The sequence below is a fragment of the Pyxicephalus adspersus genome, chromosome 7 (assembly GCF_032062135.1).
Source record: "Pyxicephalus adspersus chromosome 7, UCB_Pads_2.0, whole genome shotgun sequence".
NCBI lineage: Eukaryota > Metazoa > Chordata > Amphibia > Anura > Pyxicephalidae > Pyxicephalus > Pyxicephalus adspersus.
This window is the reverse complement of record NC_092864.1, coordinates 56924989-56947841: the sequence shown is the minus strand read 5'-3', so window position 1 is coordinate 56947841 and position 22853 is coordinate 56924989. Positions and strand designations below refer to the sequence as shown.

At 35.7% G+C, this 22853-nt stretch overlaps 1 protein-coding gene across 2 annotated transcripts in view; it reads right to left on the bottom strand.

The window, feature by feature from the left end:
- Nucleotides 1-6: 6 nt before the first annotated feature.
- The window catches only part of ERBB4 (erb-b2 receptor tyrosine kinase 4), a 510543-nt gene continuing 487696 nt past the window's right edge, over nucleotides 7-22853 (bottom strand). The window contains exons 25-28 of one of the 2 annotated variants that reach the window (XM_072418550.1): nucleotides 21558-21728; nucleotides 10042-10089; nucleotides 3832-4129; nucleotides 7-2633 (exon numbers count right to left, since the gene is read on the bottom strand). In XM_072418550.1, coding sequence (XP_072274651.1) covers nucleotides 2188-2633; nucleotides 3832-4129; nucleotides 10042-10089; nucleotides 21558-21728 — 963 coding nt within the window. In that variant the 3' untranslated portion in view covers nucleotides 7-2187. The remainder of the gene's footprint in view (nucleotides 2634-3831; nucleotides 4130-10041; nucleotides 10090-21557; nucleotides 21729-22853) is intronic. The other variant, XM_072418551.1, reaches the window with a different exon arrangement.

The following is a 22853-nucleotide window of genomic DNA, read 5'->3' as shown; positions in this document are numbered from 1 at the left end:
CTAAAATAAATTTAAACTATAATATTTGTAGAACAAATAAAACATTACTAAAAGTGGTTGTTCTATTTATGAAATAGTATTGTTCTATGTTTCTTTTTTGGAGGAATTTGACTCTTCCTCTTTAAAGTTATATGTACTAGTTGCAGCTTTCCAAGGTGAGGTCCTCAAAATTTGAAGCAGCATACCAAGTCAGATCAATCGTTATTTGTAATCCAGTTTATCAAACCCCCAAATGTGCCTTACAGACATAAGGTGGTGAAGTTTGAAGGGAAAAATATATGTCCCAAACCTTAGGAGGCAAACTTCAGGAAGACCCAAGTAGTATCTATAACCTATTTAAATTATATGAAGAAGCCTCACATTTGTCAAAAGTGACAGCTGCTAAAAGCTGCTGCAAGTGAAAATTTGCATTCAAGATTAATGGGCTGGGCCTGAGCTTTCCAAAACTGAATGTATTTGGGTATCCTAAATATTTCCATAGCAGCTAAACCAAATGATTGCTATGGACACTGATGCCAGTTTTATTTTCCTTCAGTTTTGGTAAATAAAATACAATCCTTTTCATAATTAAACATCTCAATATGTCATAATCAGTCTATCTAACCTGTATCATTCCATCTAACCTGATACATGTGTATAATTCTATAGCTTATACTCAAAATATTAACATTTTTTTTAACAGAGAATTATTTTGGCATGTCTATAATCTTGTATTTACCATATAATTTTGCTGGTTGCTTTCATATTGCTTCATTCAAAATCCAAGCACAAAATAACTAAAAATATAAAAAAACATAACAACAGTCTGTCAAAAGACAATAATAACCATTTAAGTGCAAAACTGACTTTCTAAAGTCTGCAATTCCCTGCTGCATTAATGTTTCCGTACAGTTCACTTGTAATCCCCACTGGCTAACTCCCGAAACATCTTCGTTTCCAAAAGAATGCAAGCAACAACTCTATTTCCAAGTCTTGATTCTCTCATCGTTGACCAGTCTGTGGTATGTCAGCTGGTGAAGGTACAGAAGAAAGATTTAAACACAAGTGTATGGCTACAAACATTTATGTCACATTTACTGCAGGCCAGACCATGAAGATGAAACTCATTTTGTTCTCCAGTATCTTCAGTTAGGCTCTTCTAGTGCCAGTGTCGAAGAAGCATTATATTATGAGATAAATATTTACAATGATGATATGCATATTGGAGGCTATATTCCTTGTTTTATCATACAATATTATATTGACGAATTCACTGGGATTTAATAAATAAAAAATATAAACATTAGCTTGGCTTTTGTACATCACTGTTGCTTGCATCTGGTTAGGACTTTTAGGACAAATCAGAAAAATAAAGAAAATATATTTTATATCCTTTTCCAGCTTATATCCATAGAGTGTATACACATTCTAAAACATCTCAAAACTTTAATGGCATGACACATCATCCTCAAAATTGGACAAATGGGGCTTAGTCTTTTCCATAGACTTCATGATCAGCACTAGCAAGTCCTTCAAGTATGAAGCAGAAGAACTATAGTTTCACCTTGTAGAACCTAGCATGAATTCTCTGTGCATGATATTGTAACCAAATTAATGTATTGTATTGAGCTGTAACAAGCAAACCTACTTTCTAGAAAATAATAAGGATATTGACATCAATAATGCTTACAACACATTATGCAGACAACATTGGGATCTTGCATGCCATATCCTCTAGCATAAAATAATTAATAATATTTTCATTAGTGGTACCCAGTTATTGGTACGAACTGGCAGTGGAAGACTTTAAATGGTCTTGTTAAGTAAAATAAGAAATTAGAATTGTTAGGGCTCAAACATTTTGCTTTAGACATGAATAGACATGAAAACTCTGTCCTATCTGCTGTAGGAACCTAAAAGGCAAATACATAAAGTACTTCTGCTTCACAGAGCTTCTACCAGTGCTTGGTCATTAAATGAGTTGAATGTTGTCTCAATCCACTGAGAGCAAACTGCCAGTCTGAATACTTCATTGAGTGCTCTCTGTGATAAATAACATTAATACAAAATCTAGAGCATTCTTTAACCATCTGATGTAAGTGATCTGGCATGTAGAAGCACACCTGAGTAAGTTAGGTGGCTTTTAGTGAGGGCTCAGAATATCCAAAAAGAGTAGGGATAGCTCCCTTTTTTATAATACTGAAACTCCTACACAACAGTGTTCCGGTGCCTGTAAGGAGGAGGGGGAAGGACAGTGCCTGGTTTTAGAGTGAACTCGGTTAGATATTCTGGGTTTTCAGCGACAACTGGCCTGATACGTCCATTCTGCTTATAAAAGTATTTTGTGCTGTACTCATGCAGGTAGTCAGGATGCTGGATGGTGCTCCTGGGTGGCAAGCTATGATTCCAGTATTCTGGGTTATCAAATGCTTTCTTAGCTCTTTCTGGCACAGTAAGTCCATTGTTTTTCAGGTACTCTGGATTTTCCTTGGGTTTGGCAAAGGAATTAAGATAAAGGTGCTCATTGACATATTCATCTTCTGATTTTGGCTGCCCATTGGGTCCATTGTGGTATTCAGGATTATCCAGAGCTTGGAGGTCACCATTTTTTCTTCTGGAAACAAAAGGATTTTCTTCCACTGGGCTCAAATAATCTAAAGAAGAAAACAGAGATGTTAGGAAAAAAAAAGGTACAACTAATGATGGATTAAACTATTAGTTATTGTCCATAGCCTATAAATCATGTAATCGCAAGACATGTTTGTAAACAAATAATTTTATACTTGAAACAGTTGGCAAAAAATTAACATTATTAGTGTTCATCTGGTGTTTAGTCCCACGTGTTGTAAAAAATAACAATTCTGTGCAAACAGATGTGTACGTTGTGCTTCAATCCCCTTAAATTTAGATCCATATTTTCTACTTGTTTTAAAAAGAAAGGCTGGCATATTTGTGTATACTTGTGGGCCCAACAGAGATTCCCCCTTGTATAATGGACTGGTAGACTATCATGGCTTGTGAAGAGAAGTTAACTGTGTGTGTGTGTTTTTTTGCAAAGATATACAATATGCTACTTTATGAGGTAGCTGTTATACATTACAATATGCATGTCCCTATAAAAATGCTTAGCCTCCAAATATTTTAGAATGTCATTTAGGTGAACAGTAGCTTTTCTAAAACAGATTTAATAACATCGTTCTATGTGTGGATTGTGTAATCAGATCTAAACTCATATAGACATGTTTATATTCAAGGTGATTTTTATGCTGATAACAGCAGCTGTTAAATGGCTAATGAACCTAGAATTGTCAATACTCTTCCTGTTCTGAATTTACACAGGTATGAATGCAGTGAGTCAGGTTCATTCCTGAATGTTTAATCCACTTTACTTTTACTGATCATTTAGTGTGTCATAGGCAGAAATTCTGACTTGCTTTACCTACCTTATACAATACAATCTAATACAATAAAAGAAGAAATATACTAATCATACAAAATAAGGACAACTAAAGTGGACCTTGAACTAAAAAACAAGGTCTCATTTACTGAGGTTTTCTCTCCTCACACACTTTGCCAAATTCCAAATTCCCATTATCATCTTTTCAGTGAGACCCTCAAAAAGTCCAAATCTCAGTGCAGAAGCATATTCTTGTGAGATTTGGGCTTCTAAGCTTGATGTCACCAGTATTTAGGTTGGAGCTAAGGTAAGCAGTTTTAATAACACAAGATTTAAATCCCCAAGATTTTTTTAAATGTACTGGAGAGTTTTTCTATGGATGGTTGGGGCTCAGTAAATAGGCTAAAATTGCTTGTAGTGGAAGTGCTTTTTTAAAGGTAATGCAGGTAACCCACCTGTCTTGGGCTTCTCTTTCATTGGAGTCATGTAACCATCTTCTCCCACCAAACCTCTTGGGTTTCGCTCTCTTACAAATGCAGTGGGGTCAGCACTATACCTCTGTAGGCTGCTTTCCTCTGCAGCACGTTCTGTGTTTTGTTTACGCAAAGTTCCATTACAGCAAGTGTCTTCAAAGACTTCTGCAGTGGCACCTTGCACTGTTGGAACCTCTGGTATAGGGCACGCAGAAGGTCTATATGGCAGAGTCACAGCCTCTTGAGTAGTATAGCCTCCATCTCTGTATACAAACTGATTCTGTAAAAGAATAAAGAAACAAGACAAACTTTGAGTCCTAACGCTAAGTCACAAAAAAAAAAAAAACACATGTTACATTCAAACATTATTTGTATTTTATTTAACAATTAAGTACTGCTTTTTCACATGCATTTAAATATCACAACATGGAATTTAGTACTTGATTTGAAAAACAGATAAGTTATAATGAAGGAAAACAACACCTGTAATATCATATAGTTAAAAAGTAAACCCTACATATTTTACCTTAATTTACATACATTACCTACATAATTTTACCTTTCATCATTAATAGATGAAAGATGTAAAGTTTATTTATTTATTATTTTAAATTAAGAAGAAAGCATGTGTATGCATTCCTTTTGGCAAAACCAGACCCTCATCTGTCCCCAATCGTGTCAACGTTTTTTAATAGGGAAAATGGCCTTAATCTGGGTGTCTATAGTAACATTATGTAAATTAGTACAACCATATCTATTCTTAGAAAGGGATAAACCAGGCCTAGAAATAACCACACAATGCAATAGAAAAAAAACCTTTATAAATATTTGTTTAACTCATATTTACTTGCAGGGTTAAATAGTGTCCAACGATGAGATCCCACAAAAATCCACTTAGTTTTGCCTGCCCCCATTGCACAATTACAGGAACTCTGTGCAGCTGCATAATAAAGAGTCCTGGATTGATTACTGACTTGGAATTTTAACCCTTGGATTTCTCTGTTCTGGCTGGAATCATTCTGGCTTAGAAGTTTTCTGTTCCAAGCACCTTTAATAGTGAGCTATAGAAATGTGGCAAAGGACCTACTGTGTACAAAACTAAAACAGGTTTTTATTGAACAGTCAAACACAGGCAGAACTGAAACCTATTGTATATTAGGAGAATAATAGGAAAATGAAATGACAGACATTAATATACACAATCTCTATTTCCAAATGTGGCAAAATATATGATTCCTTGCTGTTTATAGTTTGCTTTTTGCATATGAATGTATGCAGGTGCCACTGAACTTTGTGAATGTTTGGTGAATGTCCAGTCTACAAATGTCTACCCATTTTTACCCTTTCTTCATAAGTACAATGCAATTTACTATATATATATATATATATATATATACATAATAAGACTTTTTTTTTAAACTGTTTATCTGAAACAAAATTCCTAAATCTTTTTAAGTCGTATTGACTTCTTCTAGTCCAATTATGGCAAGATGAAAAATCCACTATCACAAAATCAGGCTAAACAAGGGATCAAAGGTATACATCACATTTATTACATGAAATGCAACACTATGTCACATTTCTATGGCAAATTAGCAAACTGTGCCACAATAACAGACACAGCAGCTACCTTTTTATTAGTAAACATCCACCAATGCATATAAACACTATTAAAACATTTACTCAAGTTTAAAGCACATATCAATATACAGTACCTGTAGCAAACCAATTCATAAAGTTTGATCATGTCTATACAGCACAAATAAAACAGCAAATACCAGTACAATAAAATAAAGACAAGACTAGTAAAAAAGATTGAGGAGACTTAGATAACCCCATATGTGGAATTGAATGCCAGGTTCATTGGGAGTTTATGTGTCTTCACATTGGGTGTTCTCACTTTACAGCCAAACCCGCTGAGCCTTTATTTAACAGAGTTGATCCAATACGTTTTGTGGACTGTTAAAAATGCTAAATAGAAAGCTTAGTTTAACTGTACGTAGATACATATTTATAACAATTGGGTTGCCTAGCAAATTCACATACCTGAATTAAACTGTATTATCCAGTATGCATTTGCAGATTTTAACAGTTATTTGAGATTTCTGCTAGCATTGGCGGAGGGTTAATGTGGGCATGCACAAAAAAAGGTAACTTGTTATCTGAAATCTTTCTTCTACTTAAATTGTTGTGAATGTTTGAAAAAGTTATGCAGAACATGGACCTATGTTGACTGACTATAGTGGGATCCCAAAAAAAACAGCTGAAAAGGCAAGAATCCACAGCTGTATAATGTCCTTTTTTGTAGTATACCATATTTTTCCCTAACTTTTGTTCCAACAGGCATATGGATGGTATAAAGTGCAGATATTTCCCCGCTGGCTTGTGCTAACAGTAAAGTAATAAAGGAATGTGTAATATCTTGCAAAATAACGTCACCTGGCAGAATATGCTTTATGCACATGAGTGATAACACATTGCTTTATACATTTGCGGTATTTGATATATTGTACACATGACAGTTTTGAGATAATAATGGCTGCTCATAGCATGGCTACATACAGTACAACAGTACATATCTTGCTCTAGCAGCCTGTGGCAGAGTTCACACTTATAAGCTTGACCAAGCAGAACTAATTGCTGAACATCTGTACGGCTACATGTTCTTCTATCCATTGATGTACAAGATCCACATATCAGTGTGAAATTTGGTAAGAGGTTTTCAATTACTGTCTAAAGTATCAATCCACTAGTATGCTAACTCATTTATGTTGTGCAGAGAAAACCATAAGTTAATTACAGAAATTATTTGCTATATTCTTTTGTGATTTATATAAGTATTATTTTGGATAAAAGCTATTTTACTATTTTATTGGTTGGCAAGCGGCCAATGGCTTGCTTCTGCAATGCAGCTGTCATAAGAGCAGTCATAAACTGCTGTGATAAAAACCTTTTCCTTTCCAGTGTGTGATTATTGTACCTTGTGATTATTGTTCAATATTGAATATATATTTATTAAATATATTAAATATATATTTAGTAAATATGGGTGTTTTCTAACAAGCTGAATTAGCTAGAGTTTAACTTAGCACACAACCAAAATAACTAGGGATAGTATAGATTCAACGTGGAAATGTTCACTAAACCAAAGGGACATAAGTGACCAACTTTTCTCTTGTATGAACCACTCAAACTTTCTGGTATTTATTGTTCTTGTACTACTCCTCTATTCCTATTTTGGAGCTGAGAATTCAAACCCTGTTGAAGTCCCTGTTAGATTCTTTCAGCAATTACAGAGACATAACGTCTTCAATCCCTATGTGAAAATGTTCGGACCAGAACCCTGGGTGAAGGTCACATATAAAACAGTTAGGAGACTCAACAAAAGTGAAAATATGAGTATTTTTTTCAAATGTGTTCTTTCAAAATTTATTTTGCTAATGCAGAATTTTTTGCAAAAAGGCTAAGTTTTGCAATGTGGTTAATTTATGTTGCTGACTATACCAGGTATGGCAAAGGCCCTGAACATATTGTCACCAAAATTGTTGAAGGGATCGCAGGGACCTGTTCAAAAGTTTTGTAATCAACTTGAAAATTTAAGAAGTGTTTTAAAAAACTTTTTGCAAAAAAATCATCAAAACACCTTTTTCAATACTGCATATTATTATTAAATGTGATTATCAGCAGGTGCAGGGTGCACAACTGGAAACATTAAAAGATTTCCAATATATTTCTTTCCTTTAGACCATTATTTTAGGGGAGACCTACATGTTTTTAGTTAGTTTTGAAATGGTATTAGGTATTATACATTTTTTGGGCTAATATTTAGTAATTTCATGTCTAATTTCATGTTTAGTAATGTCATGTGACTCTTAGATGTGTTCTAGCATCATTTTATGATGTTCTAAATTCCGCTGTATTAGTCCAGTGTGTTATTATAAGCTGAGCTGGACCGCTTTGCCTTTCCTTGACTTTTATCACATCTGTTTACATCATTTAATGGATATATTCCTTATCTTCTTGACACTTCACAATGCACGCCATGACATTGACAAGGATTGATATGCATATTCCCAAGTGAGTTTAATAGCATGCTACACCACCTGTCCACACATCAAAGGGAATAAACACAAAAATAAGTCAAAAGTAAATTCTATATTTTGTTACCGATTTCCATGGTTTTAAGACATACAAAAAGATTGCCAGGGTTCTCAAAGTATATTGTCTCCAAATAGAACACATACAGCATTGCATATACCAACTAAGCCAAAGTGTAGGTCAATGAAAGTTAAGACAGAAATGTTCTTTAGGCAGTTTATTGTAATCCTTTTTTAGCTGACCAATATTTAGCTTTTTACCAGAACAAGTATACATTTAAAAAGCTGCCTTATTAAATCCAGAATATGATCCCCTGGACATATCTAATGTCTTACAACCTAGGTACTATTGTACAAATGTTTCAATGTAAGAATAATACCACTAACCTTGAACTCTGTATTATATACAATTTTGGAACCTTTATTAAGCGGACCAAACCTAAAATTTTTACCTTACATAGAAGGGTAGACAACAATTTATATATATGGTAAATTTACCTTATTTTTTGGGGGAGGGTGCTTAAATCCCTTATTTAAAAAAAAAAAAGGTAAAAGCCCTCACCTTTCGATTTTGATTGCTTTGGCGATCAAGACTGAATAGGAGCGCCGAGCCTCCTGGGATACATATGTCATGGATCCCAGGAGGTTTCTGGCTGCTTCTTCTGCGCAAGCCCCATCTCAGAGCTTTTTCTTCAGTGGTATAAAGAAATGCCAGTCTCATGCATGCGCAGTGAGATCGGCACTCTTTTTTTTCCCATTTACGTCACCCGATCTTGTTCCTGGGCAGTGTGAGATTGGGTGCCGTAGGAGGAAAATGGAGGAAGGGCCAGGAAGATGGCTGTGCCCAGCGCTTTCTCCAGGCCAGGATAAGCTCTATTGACACACAGACAGGTAAGCACATGAACCCCTGGGTCCTTATATTCTTTTCTTTAGGTTTTAAACTGCCAGGTATACTTATCACGTACTTTCAAGGAGAAGTTTATTCAATAGGTTAAAGTATCACTTATTGCATGTCAAGTCAAATACTTTTGTTTCAGTTTTGGATACAGAAAGAATGAATAGATCTGATTTGAGGTTCTCAATATTATCCCTGGCTCTGCTAGAAAGATTTTTATTTATAACCTGTCTTGTTGACAATAATTTAACCAAAAAGAAAGTGATATGAAGGTTTGTGTCTGTTGTAGCTTTAAGTTTAATCAATCCCCTTAAATGAGTTGAAATGGACTGATTGGTATAGGAGGTGCTATACTCGTGTTTTAGAATGTATAGAACTGAGTATTTATTCACTGGCAATACATCTTAGCTCCCCAATCCCCTGCTGTTCTTGGAGAACATCTTGAAGCAGTCATACATGGTTCAAATCATATATTATCCATGTTGGGTGGAGTACAGGCTAGCTTTGTCATTGATTGATTTTGCTTAACAGAAGCACTTAGGTATTTGATATATATATTAATAAGCCTAGAAATATTAGCGCTGTTGAAGCGATCATGATTTATTAAGTCTGAACAGTTAAAAAAAATTCAAACATACATTTATAAAGAGAACTGTTGTTTAACCAAATATATTTATATATATATATATATATATATATATATATAGGGATTATGAATGCATGGCTGCAAAGCGAACAAATGCACATTACTTTTTAGGCTTGTAACAAATACTGGATGCTATTTCCAACAGTATTTGCATGTAGTGGACAACAAGCTAGCCCAGCTAACCCTGACAAATTATATAATGTAATCCAACCATGCCTGCCACCCCAGCCCCATAGTATGTTGGTCAATATTTATTCTGCTTTAATTTATTCCTTAGGTCTCATAAATCTGCCTAGCTAGCCTTTTATTGGCATTAAATGTGGACATGGAAGTGATGCATGCCAAGTAAGGAGTAAGGTACATACACACCAAGGATGAGGAAGGATTAGGGAAAACCTAGGTTATTATCAAGGTTGGGTTGGGCTGAGTGTTATAGCATATTAATGGCAAAATTAATGCACAAACACTTAGGTAACACTAATATTAGGACAAACCAGAAACAACCAAAGGGTCAAAGTCAAGACAAAGATTAAAGGCCACGGTGGAATACTTACTCCTGACATAGGGGTGTAGGCAGGAGGAGGGCTGTGTCCAATTTCACTCTGATAGGAAAGAGAAATTGAATGATGGGAATAAGAATGAAAAGAATTTATGTGTTGCATGAGATAGTAAGAAAAAAAGCATGCATCACAAAGACTCCACATCATGGATGTAATTACTCTTTCATACAATAAAAATACATATATTTAGTTAAAAAAGTTTTATGTTTTTAAGAAAGATCATACCTATTTACAAATGAACCAAGGAGCTAGACTGTCTTATCTTGTAGTGATTAGTTTATTTTTAGGAATTTGGAACAGGAAGGAAATAGGAAGGAATCGAAATGTTGCCAGATTTATATTGCTGTGTGTATCCCTACTGTGTTTCATTCTATTTGTCCAAATGGCCATTGTCACCAGGCAGATCAAAACCAAAAGAGGTGAGGCAGAATCTTCAAATGAGGACATCTTTTCTGGTGACAACTGTTCAATGCTAGTGACACACACATTGTTTATCTTTTATTACAAAACAGCAACATTTAAACTGCATACATACTCAACAGCTCTGGTTTTTAGCTATACAGTAATTGACCCATATTTGATTGATGTTCAGTTCAATCAACCTATTCAATATAATTAGTCATCCTTGATGAAAAATCATATGACAGTACTATAACACACTGCAATTGATGCAGTCCAACAGTAAAGATGTGTGTATGCTCCAAGATGTGATCAAACAAAGACATTTCCAAGTAAATAAATAAATGATCAGGTGAATTTCTTAGGTAAATAGAAAAAAACAACCCTTGTATGGTAAGGCAATGGTTGGTATGTCTGCTCTTTGTTTAAAGCAAGTTATGGGGTGATAGGGAAACCTCCCCAACTCTCTCTCACTCTCTCTCTCTCTCTATATATATATATATATATATATATATTGGCTATTCCTAGTGTTATGAACAATAGGCTAATATATTTCCTTTATAAATGGACCTCTATAAAGTAGGACACAACTATGTTTGCATTGTGCAATTAACTTTTCCCACATAATACTATTGCTTTCCTTTTTTTCTTGAGTGAAAACTCTTCTAAGCGTGTCAAATTAGTTTAAAGATTTTGTTTTGGACTACTACACCCAAATCCCGCAGTTCCATTGAATTAAAAATGGCTATTTAAATCAGAAAAATGAGCCAGTCTTGTGCTTACATTTTGCTACAGTTAAAATACAGTGAAAGTAATAGTATAAAAAATGTGTAGTATCAGTATCAAATGCTATAAATGATTACAATGATTAAAATAATGAAGTGTCACTATACTCTGTATCACAGGCTCAACAATGAAAGGACATATGCACCCATGGTAATATTTGAATTATTCAGCTGCTTCTGACAGCTTAAGCAAAATGAGACTATGGGCTGGTTGCCGTCATCTTGTGATTGCCTGCACTGACAAGGTTTGATGGCAGTAACCTACAGAACCTGTATCAACTCGTTCTACAGCAAACATGACAGTAATAGACATTTCCCTTGGCTTGACATTAAGATCTCGGAATACTAAGCACAGTTCCATTCAAATCTAATTTATTGCTATCTCAGCAGGGTGTTTTGCATTTCTTTTAATGCTTTCATGTCAAAATGTAGGCTTGACTTTTCTGTGCACGGAGAGACTGGATGGTAAATCAATATGTATGATGATGGGGTAGCAAGATACATGAGTCCTAAGATTCCCATGGCCTCTATACCCATGTATTATAAATAGATCTTGTCTGGTTATATGATGTCAAAAACGCTTGTGATCTGTCTTAGCATGGCGAATTACAGGTATCATATGATTAATAAATTATTTTATTCAGAGACCACCTGTCAGCTATACCTAGGTACATAGGAAGGATACATTTTTAATTATTGAATGGGAAACAAACTAAGAGTGTTATTCTGAAAACATCAATGGTGGTGATTACGCTATATTTTCTCAAATCAGTCCTCAGGCTTTACCAATAAAGCCAACAATATGTTTCCTTTCTCTGGCGTAAATTTATCACTAAAAAAAGTAGCTAAATATTGCCATGTTCTTCCAAGCAGATCTGCAAATCATGCGCCGTCCATAGGACCTACAGAATATGCACTGATATTAGGAATACACTTTTCTAGGAATACTTATGATAGAATTTCAGTCTCAGAATCTTCCTGACTCAAGAACCTTTTTATTCAAGGACTGGTTACTAGTTTTAGGGCAATGACCTAATTTGCAGGGATTGCAAGTAGATCAGAGTAACTTAAAAGTGGCTCATTAATTCAGCTATGATTGTTTACATGGGTGGGTGATACAGAAAACCTTCTATGGCTCTGGTCCAGGATTGAAAACAATAGCTAACAAATAACAAAGAAATACATTCCAGTTTTTTGGATCACACAGCTTTACTGTGGAAAGTGTATGCTCTCCAGCCTTGGAGAGCTTTAATAAACCCGGCTCAATGAGTTTTTACATTTCTAAAGGTTACGGTAATACCTCCAAATTATACTAATCAACCTAATTGCTTTGGGGATTTGCCATGTTCCATCACCCAATCCCGGATTTCATTTGGCAATCTACTGCAGCAGATCACTACACAACTGCCCAGGATGGACATGTACAGTTTCTGTACATACAGTGCTTGTTCCTTGTACTGTCACTGGAAACAAATAGGAAGATTGTTTCTAGTGAAAGAAATCTGACAAGCATAGATACCATTAGATGGTTAGCCCGATGGAGAAGGGTTCTTTTCTCTTCCAGTGGCATTGTTTGTATTTGTTATATATGCAGGTTTCTTTATATATATATATATATATATATATAAATATATATATATATATATGTATATATTTATATATCCATAATAGATCCTTTTTAAATTCTGAACACAGCTAATGCAGACGGTAGTATAGCTGAATGATGTGTCACCTTGTATGTAAGTGACCAGTTTGTATAGTGCAGTGTCCACTGTTCCAGCAGTGTGTCAGTCTCAAAATAAATAAATAAAAAGAAACAGCTGCCCTGTGACAGATAAGGTGAAAGGATGTTCTTGCAAAAAACAAAAATGTGTAAATGTCACCATCAATTTGTAATTATTTTGCCGTAGTAAATACAATTTAGCCTGTTCCATCTGTGCATTGTATTATTTGGCTGAGCTATTTTCTTTTGCCTAAATTTTGCCTAATTTTTTATTGCTTCATACTCTTACATTAGTAAAAAAAAACAATTTTTATTTTCATGGCCCTACAAGAAGAATTACACTATACTCCTTGTATTATATAGCTAAGTGTAAAGGGGCACCGAGGAGTACTGAGTGTCCTTGTGATCTTAATAATGGTTTTCTCACTTTCCTTGTCAGAACATGAGACTTGGATGAGATTCTATATACTTCTGCCCATGGTTGTTGCAGCAATATGTTATCTTAGATAAAGCATCCAGGAGGCAAAGTGAAAATAATTTGATTTGTTTTTTGGTCATTTCAGAAAGGAGAGATCAACAGTGTTGGTGTTCTCCACAAAGTTTTTGGCACTATGAATAATTACCCTACATGCCCTGGCCATTATTCTCGATTTAATCTTGATGTAAACTTGAATATGGCATAAATGGAAAGTATTCCAAATGCATACTTTTACAATGCAAAGATATTCCATATTGCATTGCCATCAGGTATGCTTTATTTTTTAAAGTTGCTCACACATACAAATCCATGATTATGTGTAAGTACTTCATTACAGATCATTTTTACTTTAAGTTTGGGTATTGATACATTTTAACCAAACCCAGCTAGCCAAAAACCTCAAAGTTAACATATTCCATAAATAATGCCTTCATTTCCCATCTTTACTTGGATACACTGTTTAAGTGTATCTATTGCAAAAACCTAGTAAAGGTATGATTCTGTGCTAGACACCACCACCATCCAGAAATCAAATCAAATTGCCCATAATGACCAGGAAGAGTAAAACTAATAAACGTGCATGTAGGGATTGGTGTAAGGTTGGTGTAAGGTAAGGTTTTAGGCTCACAAAAGGGACAAGTATTTTATTTTTCATTTTTTACATTTCTTAAGGCAACTGTTAAATGTATCTGCAGTTAAAAAGTTACTGTGTAAGAGTACTGTAAGAGTACTGTGTAGGAGACTTATATTTTGAAGTGTTACAAATGTATGATATAAGAACTTAAAGGTGCATTTATAAAACTTATTTAAATATTATTAAATACAGGGCTGCATCAGTGGCTGTCTGGAGTTTAATTTCAATTGAAATATTATGCAAAAGTAATCTGTGATTGGTAATTTGGATTGTTGAATATCATTTTCTTTTGTTTTTGCATGCTGCTAAGACATAACTCTGAATTTCTGCATAAATCTAATCTGACATATAAATAATACCTAGAAAACATGAATCAATACTTCCGTACATAAACTACTAAAAAAAAAACAATTGGTCTCCACTAATAAGGCTTCAGGACCCAAAACAAGGCAAGATCAACCAAAAAGTTGCTGGTATTGACTGAGAATAACATTTTTAAATGTTCTGGTATAAGTGTAAAAACAGAGGTTGTCCCAGTCTCATACTGTTATCAGCATGGTGTCAATCAATAGGTTATGTACTTTTTCTTTCAGAAAGAATATGTACAAAAGTAAAACTTTTTGCTTAGTAGCTGAATGCTAACAATGCGTTAACTAGACAATCAATAGTAGAAAATCCTACAACAGAAATATCAGCCAGGATATATATTAATCAGCAGGTTCACCATACAATTCCCCAGCCCCCATTCTACCTTTCTCATGAACACGTCTCAATTAGGATTGGAGCTGTGATAGTTAGAAGCTACTTTCAGGCGAGCACAGATGGCATTGTGTGGCCTGTCTATTGAACACAGAGGTGATCTCTGTGACATGATGACACGGCTCTGACAACAAACGAGGGCCTGTCTCTGGGGCTGCTCTTTCCAATCTGGTTTTGATCTTGTCTCTGATCAGCTGCAAATAGCAGCCTGTACCTTTGAAATGGAGCTGCTGTTTGCTTAGGGAAGATGGGAATCAGACCTGTTTGCTAGCCCAAATCACTGGAGGAACATTTTGAGTTGTTCATTTCAAACACTTCTCTAAAAGGCAAGAAAGGCATAATATAAGGAGCTTACGTATAATCAATAAAAGGATTTAGCAAGTGTCATTTAAGAAACAAATATCCATGGACAATGCAATTCATCTAAAAGGCACTCTGTGACCAGACCATTTTAAATGAAATCTTCATATACGATTAATTAGTCCTTTTATGCATTTAACTAACCAGTAATAACCTTCATTGTGTAGGCATCTAAATATTTTTGAGATTGCTGCTGGGCACCACCATCTTGGATATGATGGCAGGAGTACCAGCAGACAAACCGTTGTCAGTCAAGGGTTCCATAAAACTGTAGGGTTCCTCCAGCGGTCTCCAGGGCTTTCTTATGCTGTAGCCCGATGACTTCCCATATGATGGTGCATGAATAGCTCCAGGGATAACACAAAAAATCTTTAAATGCATATAAAAGTGACATTCTAATCTTCACTGTAATGGAGAATTTGTAACCTCCAATATAAGAAGCCCAATGTTGTGGCTGTGCTGGTTGATGCTGAGACAGGGCTGGCTAAGGATGCTGGCACTGATGCTCTTTGTGTTGTTGATGACGTGGATGGAGTGCCTGGCGAGCTCTGCAGCTGTCTGACAAAGGCTACAGCGACTGGGTCTCTGGGAACCCGTTTCCTCTGCTCAATATGCGCCTTGACAAGGGAGTTTCCTAGCTCCTCAAGAAACATTCTCCGCTTGTTATTTTTGGTTGAGTTCCACCTCCAGGTGGATGTGGGTCCACAACACAAACGCATTGTACGCAGACACATCTAAGATGTTGTAAAACACAACCATTGGCCATCTCCTGGTCATTCGCTGACAAGTGTGGGTGGCAGTCAGTTTGTCCAGGATGTCCACCTCTTTGTTTTTAATTTAATCCAGGATAAGTATGGGCTTTTTGTCAGTTTATGGTGACACAGCTGCATCTTTGTGAAAAGTGGACGTAAGTATCACACTCCGGTTTCTTTTTGGACAAAATTTCAGTTGGCAGCTTAGGTTTATTTTTTTCTCATTGTGCCTACCATGGTAAGTTTTCTTCTGAGAAGTTCTTGTCCAAGGTCATAGCTGGTAAAAAAAAATTGATGATGGTGATATTGTGACCCTACAGTCCAGTGGTCATATCGAGGAAAACACGTTTTTCTCTGGGATGCCCTTTGCAGGTTTGCCTGTGTAAATCTGTAGATTCCACGCATAGCTTGTTTTTGCATCACAGGCTGCCCAGATTTTTATTCTGTATTTGCCTGGCTTACTGGGAATGTATTGCTGGAAGGGGCATTTTCCAGGGAAAGGGACAAAACATTCATCAACTGTCACCTGAGGCCCAGGGTGAAACGTCAGTGGAAGGAGCTGCACCCATCTCTCCCAGAAACCCCTGATGGGAGTAAGCCCGTCAGCTTTTGCTCTAGTATCTCTGTTGTCAAATCCGAGGACTCTTGATATCATTCAAAAATTCGAAAGTGACATTGTTGACCGGAAAATTGTTTTGCCTGATGACGCTTCCCAGAGACTATGAGTGACCTCATTACAAGATCTGTAAACTCCAGCAAGAAGAAGAACACCAATATAAGCATCCAGGCATTCCTCATCATTGTCATTCCACACGTCCCCGTTGACATTTTTTTCTTTCAAAGTTTGTCACAGAATTTATGACTTTTTTAGTGACAATGGCATGAACAATTCAAAACATGTCTTGATGTCACTTACTCTAGTCACAGCAAACCTTGTGATCCCAGGGGTCATTTTAGTGTGTGTATGATTTTAGGTTTGGCACTAATTATTTTTATATATTCTTATATTATAACCGGGTCGAAACTGACCCTAAACAACACAAATTTATGTGGTACTTATAGTCATTTAAAAAATGAAAACGAGTCGTAAATGACTCTTTAAAAGAGCTCAACTTAAGATTGTAAAGAAGCCACTGTTTTTTGACCCATGAAAACTCTAATAATTGTAATTACCTCACTAATGTTTATTATGGTTTGTCCCAACAACATTTAATACAACATACATTGATTGTAGAAATGTAGTATAAAATAAAAAAGAATATATCTGCTATTTTAATACATAATGATACTTTAAAAAGTATAAGGTAATTTAATATTTTATAGATATTTTAGACAGTAAAGGGTATTTGGCTGCACCTACATTTCTTGTCTTGTTTTAACTACACATCAATTGGTTAATCAAAGAATAAATTAAATAATCGATTCCAACAGCTAAGTTTTGGGAGCTCGTCCAACTTGCATTGAGGATAACTTTGCTTGCTTTTTTTTTTTGATTATTCACACAAAGAATTCAGAAATTTTTAGACAGTTGTTTAGTACTTGGTAGAAATGTATAATAGAGCTGTAGGAAGACTGAAATGTAAATGAGGATTCTGTCATGTAGCTGAATGAACAGACATGAAGAACAATTATTTTAGATAGTACGCGACTACTATAAAACGATGCTGCTAAGCAGCCGACGTAAAACAGATTAAGAATAAGCAATGGAATGAAGCAAGCACTTCTGCCAAATATTCATTTTATAGTAACTGCAATCCATATAAAATGTACGAAGAAGAAGTCTCTAGTGGAAACAAATATTCCTTTCTTGGCCATGCATGCAAACATCACTTACTGAATATATTTTTCACTTCTAAAAGAAGTACTCATGTGGGCTTTTTACAACACATATATCCTATCAATTGTTGACAATAATAATATCATGTATTCTTCAACTGTAATAAATTATTTTTTCCTGTATATGTTGCAAATACAAGAAACTAAGTTCTTATAAAACACAAAGTATTGACTAAGCAATGCATTTTGAATATCTAAAGCTAGTCATACACATAGGAAAAACTTTTACATTTACCAAAATAATGTAGTTTAGAGCAGTGGTAGTCAACACACATGAAATAGGGGTCACAAGTGTGGTCCCAGACATCACTAAAGTTGTATATATAAAATAGGCAAAGTCAGAGACTACAGAAATGCTACCAGAATTTTTTGGAGATTGCCAATATGTTAGAGAAGTTGTTGGGGACTGGGGAAATGCTCATTTTGACACTAGACAGAAATGTATATGCCTAACAGATTACGTAAATGTTTGTTCACGTCTCAGCTGCTTTTCTTTTTCTGTACCAATCAATGTGAATGCTACCTAAAGCAGTTTAAATCAACTCAAAAGCAGTCTAAATCAGATTTTTTTTTTAAAAAAAAAAGCAAACTGAAGCCAAAGCAACTTAAAGCAATTTACAGCATATTGTATATGACTGGTTTTGCGTTAGATGCCCATGTTACCTTACGTTGCATTAGCATTGTTGGATGCAGGGGTTCCACGGGGGTCCCAGGGAGCATAAACCACCATAAACTACTGTTGTTCCTATTACAAGGCTTATTGCTTTATGTATCTCTGTCATCCCTTTTCTTCCCTTGCCAATTTGATTGCCAGTGCAACACGGGGGAAGAAGGAAGATATATGTGCTGGATTTAACTGATGTGCAAAACTGGAACAAAGGGCTGGCACTCAGAGGAAGCCATGGCTGGTGGCCTGGTACGAGAACCAAATGCCCTAAAAGCCAGAGGAGCAGAAGCACAAGAGGAGGGAAATACAGCAGAAGCAAAGTTGGGGAACTATGCTGCCTGGTGTAGAATGCTGCAGAGTGAGTTTGAGGGGCACAAAAGTTGCAGCAGCACTAGCGATTGCTATGTGCAAGAAAATAAAATTAAATTGAAACATGGAAGCGGTCACCCAGCTTCACTGATGAAAATGTTTTTTCTCAAGTCTTGAAGAGCTTTAATACATCAGGCCCAAAGTGTTGTGAATTGAGTAAATATACCAATAGATGCAGATTTTTAACATGGTTAATATAAGTACTTGAATTTCACTTAGTACTAGCCTCCTGTCATCCTTTGCTCAGTAGCAAGTAGACTAGAGTGACAACCAATCAGGCATGCTGCAGTGCACAAATGGGGCCCAGTAATGTCATTGGTCATCTTCTTCCCCTAAATCCAATCACAGGCTGGGGTCAGGGAGATGACCAGGCTATATTGCATTACTGCAGCGGAGAAAAGAGAGAGTAAAGAAAAAGTCACTAGCCTGGTTGTCCTTTGAAAGATAAAACTGCTTGTATATATATATATATATATATATATATATAATATATATATATATATATATATATATATATATACACTGCATATGTAGCTTTTTTACTGCAGTTCAACTTAATAAAATTTCAGTTCAAGTTTTCAGTTGACTGACAGCACCATGAAGGCCATCTTTCAAGGTTACTCTACAAACCGAATGATACCGGTAGTGTGGTGCTTATGATGTCAACTCCCCAGCTCAACTCCTAAAAAAATAAGATGGGCCAATATATTTTTTTAAACGCCTTTGTGTATGTACTATGTTCCAGCTCAATGTAGGATGAAAGGAAGATCAGTTACGGTCTGAAATACATCCAATTTGGCAGCTGTGCAATCTTCTGTCACAAAATCTGACCTCACAAACACATTGGAATAGTGTCACAAATACAGAAAGAAACAGAATAAACAGTCTGAAAGAGGAGTAGCTCAAAAGAAAAGGGACGGATGAGAGGCTGATGGGTGCATTTTGTTACATCAGCTCTCCATCCTCCTGCACAAAGCTGCAATCAAGGCACATTCTGTGCTTCCCGAAGAGTATCATTGAGGGTAAAAAAAAGGGTTCCTTCTAGTTTATGCCTTGAACATAACACACCAAAAACTGGAAATTCTCTTATTTTTCTATGTCTGAATAGAAAGCTGATGATAATTTCTTTCTTTTTCCTGTGCAAATGCTTCATGGCAATGCCATCAGTAATTGGGCTCCTTGTCTGGTTCTTTTTCAGCTTTGAATGGAGCTGATGAGTAAACTAGAGTACGAAGCGGTTCTGACCACGCAGGAAGCACTGCGCTTTCTCCCCTGCCCAGCTGTGCTGAGATTACACACATGCCAAGCAGCATGTTAGGGCATCAGTTATAACCGTACTAGGTGTCAATAGCTCCCATTACCTTTGTTTAAAACTTAAATTGCAGACACTGATATTGGTATATAAGTGGAATTAGGTTTATTTTACCAATATAGTCTGGCTGCTTATCTTATGTGTTAATGCTATTTTCCATTTATTTATTGTTATACTATAAATATAAGGACAGTTTTGCTTGTAAAGGGTAGCTAACTGTAAAGCCAACTGCAGATCTATCTGCAATTCACTTCCATGTAATGATTGTTACCAAATACTTTTCCAACCTTTTTGCTTTTAGGTGGCTCTAGAGGCCAATCCTATATTCACTGTCTGGGCCAATTTCCCCTACCCCCAACACTTTCTCATATTTATTTTTAAATATACTGCTAGCATGTTAGAAAAGTGTTTTGAGTCCCACTTGGAACCCATAATTGCCATAATAGTGTAATGAAAACATTCCATTGGGTCAGGTTTGTATTGCAAGGCGTCTACCTATCTTAGGGACCCCAGCTCCTTATTTCTTGTCCAGATGTCAAAGAAGGTCTAACCCTTTCACATTTTATTTAAAACTATTTTTGTTTAGTAATGCTAAAGTGTAATGAAAAGCTGCATTTTATCTGCAGGAAAATAGGACTCCCTGCAGCACCATCATCTTTTTATATATATTCGGACCTAATAATTCTGGAAATCTTTGCACATTCAAACACAAATGTTATTCAAAACTATGTTAGTATTTATGTTTAGTAGGCTTTAATGTATCATTTTACGGGCTACCACAATGACTTATATATATGCTGAAATGGAAGCATATTTGTGATGATGTTAGCATATGAAGCCAGCAATAGTCTTTAACTATACAAGATGTTCAATAGCCCAGATGTTTAATAGGCCAAAATAATGTTGTTGGGAAAGCTTCAGCACCTTGGTTAGCTCCAACAGAAAAAAAACAGCATCGAGAGTCCAACACCAGATGCCAAGTACTTACAGGGTAATAACAGCTTGAATTTAATTATCTGCTCCGCTATTACTATGTACAGTTGTATTTGAAAAACTGGACATTTGGGTAAAACACAAAAACATGATAAACATTTTGTTTGAAAAACCACATTTTTGTATTGTTCGTATAATGGACTTTTTCATATTCACTTTGTATAGGCTATGTTTCCAACTGTGCAAACAGGAAAATGCAGCAAAAGACACTAAAAAAACAGTTATATACCAAGTGTTCTTGTGTGCAAAATGTAGAAAACCATGACAGTGCAAGAGACCTATTTTAAAACAACTAGATAGGGTGAAGAATGGCAAAGGTAGTGTATTTAAAGCCCTATATACCACGCTTTACTCGGTCATTAAATTAAAACATATGATATTGCATTTCAGGTTGTTTATTCAATAACAAAAATTCCCATAAGTTTAGCAGTGCCGTCACTTACCCTGTTGGAGTCAATACGTGCTCTGGAGGTATAAAGGGGAGGTGGGATATTGAAGGCTTGTGGGACAAGATACTCCTCAGCATCTATCATGTCTTTCAGGTCTTCATCATCCAGAAGATTTTGGAAGAACTTGCTGTGATTAGGACTGGGGAGCTTCATCCGATCATCACCCTAAAAGGATAGAACATTCTTAATTTATTTCACTGGTATATCTATAAATCTTTCCATCCAGAATGTCAGATACAAGTATATCATACTGGGCATTGGACAATATTTTAAAAAATATGAGATTTCAATTCAGCCAGAAAAAAAGGTTATACAAAGTCCATCTAAATGCACCACAGAGCAGAAATAAGTAGCTCAAGGTATTAAGACAGACCTTCTACTGTTGTATAATTTGATTTGTTTCAGGGGCATATTGACTGAATCTGTAGACCTATGCGCCAGAAGAGGCTATCCACATTACTGCTTCTCCGTTGCTCTATCTTTCCTTTTCTCTCTGGTTCTCTAGCACAATCAATTTCTGGACTGTGTTTGACAGGGTCTGGCGATTCCTTGTGTGAATTTTTGGGAATGTTACAGTTTGACATGGTATAAAAAGAAGCAGCTGAGCAGTTTCACCTTGAAACTTTGCACGGCTCACAGGAAAGTGTTTTAGAGCCTCATTAGTAGTCCTCCATGGAATCCTTTGTGGTTTAAAGGAAAATGTTCATCAATATTTAAGAAATAAAATCATATTTACGTTTAAATACAGCCTTAGGCAGTGCAGAGGAGCTGTCGATTTTACGGTGAAAGTAATGTTATATCATCTTGTAATAATACCAATGATAATGGTATCTGCAGTTTCTATTTTACAGGCCTCAATAATCTCCATTAATATTTGCAGAATTTAAAATATGGGAAGGAAGGGGGTTGATGGGTTGGTATGGTATTCTCTATGCAGACATATGTGGGTATATACTGTATGTAAAATGATGAAAACATCTTGTGATGAACAGAAAAAAATTCCAGGCAGGTACTAGCTGTCCTGAACATGACTCCAATCCAAAAATATCTGTGGGCCTGTTACTACCCTCTTTGACCTTTCTAGGGTTATTTGACCCATTTTCTATCCTGGTAACCAAAAAAAGTAAAAATATCTCCAGAAAAATGGGACAGATAGCAATAAATATCTACAAAGATTACATAGGTAACATTCCTTCCCCACTTTATTTACTTTATATTACTACCTGTGTCTACTTTACAGAGAGGGCCTGATTTATTAAAGCTCTCCGAGGCTGAAGAGGAAATACTTTC